Here is a 3,718-nt window from a genome sequence, read left to right on the forward strand (position 1 = left end):
ACTGTTTGCCAGTTTCTGAGCATGGGGATATGATTGCTTTTGAGTGAAAAGGGAGCTGGGCCATCATTAGATTTCATGCTCCATAGCTATTTCTGACTGCTTTCAGCTCGGCTTTGCTCTCATGTACAAAACTGCACTCATCCCTGCTGCCAAGTAGTTCAGAGCCACGAACGTGGCAGGGGAGGTATCTTTTGGGTAATTCAGGTCTTGAGGAAAAGTGTCATTAAGTCAAATTTAGTTGTGAGTGCAGAGTAAGAGCAGAGGCAGGGGGGGTTAATCTTACCAAGGCAAATGTGCAGGTGGGTATGTGTATGGCAGGATTTACAGAAGTGACAAAACAATTCAAAAGGGTTTTAAATTCAATGGGAATCTGCATTATTCAGTGCCTAATGTGCCTGTAAGCCTGGTTCTGATTGTCGCTTTCTTTTCTATTTCCTATTACCATAGGCTGAGCACAAAAGACGCCATTACTGGTTTTACTAGCAATTAGAAAGCCCTGTTTGAGGTCCCCAGTCTGGGAGAGATGCATGTTGGGAGTAGAGTTCTGGCAACATTGAAATCAGAGGGAAAGTTGCATTTGTCTTTAACAAGACTAATCATTTAGTCAAAAAAAAAAAAACCAAAAAAACCCAAACAAACAAAAAAACCACAAAAAGAAAAAAACCCCACACTACCAACAACCCCAAAACAAACAAATAAGCACTCACGTTTTCCAAGCCTTTCAGTGGTCATATAATTATAATTTGGAGAGATCTTTCTTCACTTCTTTACTGAAGTCCTAAACGTATATTTACTCCAAAAAGATTAATGTGATCAGACTTATGGACAGGTTTATTGTGAGCTGGAGTGCTAGAGACCTACTTCTGATTTCACAGGCTTCATTTCTAGGACTATGTCCACCATGCATGTACCTGATATCCGGCTTCCTGAATTCTCCTGAGTTCTTCTTGATTCTAAAAGAGAAGAGCTGGATAAGCAAAACAAAAAAAATAAATAATAATAAAAAAAAAAAAACCAGGCAGTATAAATACAGTTCTGATGCAATGACCAAACACAAAGCAGTTTAGCAGCTGTCTCTGTCTAAGGAGCCCCTTAGGACTCACTGCTATTACTCAGGCTAGAGTTGCTGACGATCAGATGTTCTCCTGTCCACCTTGGCTCACAGGGACTCACAGATCTACCTCTCACTGTGCATTGGTAGTTTGCCTGCAAAAGACACCTCAAAAGTAAATAGCCATGAAACAGAGCACAGTCAGAAGGAACATGGCTGTGTTAGCTCTGGCGTTACCATTTCCAGCCACCGGTACTGGCCCAAGTTCACAGGTACAAAAGAAAAGCAGGACTTGCAGATTAGAGCATTAGAGCAGGGGCAAAACTCCTGCCCTAGTTCTTGCTGTTCTTATTCTTTCCCCTTTATCTCCTGTTTGTTAAAGAAACAGGAAAAATAGCAGAGACTGCTCCACTGCAGAACCCTTGCTTTAAAGACTTGATGTGGCAAAGCTGCTAAATGAAAAACTAGTTTAGTATTCAACCCAGTTCTTGGGATTTGCCTGGTGACTGTCCATCCCCAGTTTGTTAAAGACTTCTCCTAGTCCTGTCTCAGCCTTCAGCTTGCACAGAACTCTGCTTAATGAATGCACATTCACATGGCACAGCCTCACTGGCACCTCAGATCTGAACAAAGAACAAGCCTTTCAGACCATGGAAGTGCAATTCCAACCTTTCCCCCTTCTACCAGCACAGTGTTTGCCCCAGCCAACAAAAGCATGGCAGAAACCAGCTTACCGGTAGTAACGTGCCTTTGGGAAGTACAGCAAAAGGGAACAGCCCCAAGGCACAGCACAGTCAAAAGGAGCACGGAGAGAAAATCCATGTTGCTAACATGGTTGGGTTAATTAATTTAAAAAGTGGCATAAAATACTTGGATACTGAGCCAATCTCTTTCTTACCCTCTTGTAATCTGTTTCTACTGACCTTGTAAAGAGTGTTAGATACACATTTGGGCTAAGTTGTGGCAAATGTGAAACAAGGTGAGCTCTGAGGCTCAGTTAATATTCTACCATGACTTTGGCACATACTGATCTCCTGTGTGGAAAGCATACCCTGCAAAATCCCACACAACACTGACTACTGCACACACAGACTTTTCCAAGCCACAGTCTGATGGGGCCTGGTCTAGTTGTGGTCCATCTGGAGCCTTATAAGCTTACAGAGTTTAAAAGCCTTGCCAGTTTTGGCAGATGAGCCTGTTATTTCCTTAAACAAGATCTCTTTGGCATCTGGAGTTTACAAGGTCTCTCAGGACAGCTCTTAGAAATCCCATCAATGGGCTTCTAGTGGCCTGGAAGGTTCAAGTTTAGGTCAAAGGCAAGCGATTTGCTGTCACCTAATTTTGTAATATCAGGTTCCCAAGGAGAAGAAATTTCTGTTTTCTGAGACAACCCTTCAAAATGGTCTCATTGAAGACATCTTATTGATAAAATAATCTCATGGGCCCCTGTTCAGTGTTCACAGGAGTCAGCTAGAACATTCCCAATGATGTCACCCAGCTTTGGAATTAATCTTTCTGGGAAAACTAATGAATAAAGGCTTGTTAAAGGATAAGTTTGTTAACAAGCTTCTTAAGAATAATTAATGAAATGAAAGGCATGATTAAAAACATGGTTTTCATCTACAAATGCTTTGAGCCTTTAGTATTTTTTGAACAATGGGAATTTAATAACCCAACCCAAATACCCTAAAAAAAAGCCTTCTGTGTAAAGACATTTCAAACACACGAATTCTCCCACATTATGTTTCATTGTCTCATTATTTACCATCTGCCTGCTTGCTCATATCCACTTACTCTCTGCAGAAAGGGTAGTATATGGTCTGAGGGTTTTTTGGTTTTTTTTTGGTTTGGGGTTAAAACCTTCCTCACACAACCAGAACAACTGGATGGTACTGAAATAGAAATAAACATAGATAAGCAGTGTGGGTAGGAAAGAAAGTCATAAGGGAAAGCAAACCACAGAAGTAACTTCAAATCTTTTAAATGCAAACCAGAGACCCGTATAAGTAATAACCATAACCGAGGGGAACTTTAATTAGGCTAATCTGTATGACAAACAGAGCAAAGCAATTTTTTATTTAAGCAGGCTCAAATGATACAGTTAACATCTGAGGAAGTCTATTAATAAAAACTTCATATATGAAGCATTAACTCTGACAGCTATAAAATGAGAGTCTGAAAAAGCCAGGTAGCAGTATCCTGAACCAAATATGGTATAAAACACACTTTTCCATTTTGCTGTCTACTTAGGACAGGTTCAGGCTGCACAAGGAAGAGGACAGAATGCAGGTATGTCTTAAATTAACAATAACTAGTAGATTTGTATTGCTAGAATACTAGAAAATGTTGTGTTTAAGTTTCATGTGCTAACCAATGTAATATTTTCAAAGCATTCAGGGGCACTTCCACCTCTGCAAGTAACAGGAACATTGTACGACACAATACAGGTAAAGGCATTACAATCTTCCTCTATTTCCTCCCTGTAGATAGTTCCACAACTCACATTTACTGAGTTAGGCAGTAATGCACTGTTTTTCCCTCCTAACCACATTCATAGCAGGATGAAGTGAGAGCTTATATTACACTGGTCATAGTGTGACACTAGCGTAACCTTTAGGGAAAAAAGTAAAGAGAATTAATAAAACTTAGAATTGTTCTCAAAATAGT

The 3,718-nt window shown here is 40.2% G+C and overlaps 1 protein-coding gene across 1 annotated transcript in view; it reads left to right on the forward strand.

Moving 5' to 3' along the window:
* Nucleotides 1–3,718, forward strand: part of VIT (vitrin) — a 53,089-nt gene that overhangs the window by 32,896 nt on the left and 16,475 nt on the right. Inside the window, exons 10-11 of the mRNA XM_027898850.1 lie at nucleotides 3,302–3,340; nucleotides 3,442–3,553. Coding sequence (XP_027754651.1) covers nucleotides 3,302–3,340; nucleotides 3,442–3,553 — 151 coding nt within the window. The remainder of the gene's footprint in view (nucleotides 1–3,301; nucleotides 3,341–3,441; nucleotides 3,554–3,718) is intronic.

This window comes from Empidonax traillii, unplaced genomic scaffold (assembly GCF_003031625.1).
Source record: "Empidonax traillii isolate 1590-97213 ecotype Southwest subspecies unplaced genomic scaffold, ASM303162v1 scaffold626:size867168, whole genome shotgun sequence".
Lineage (NCBI taxonomy): Eukaryota > Metazoa > Chordata > Aves > Passeriformes > Tyrannidae > Empidonax > Empidonax traillii.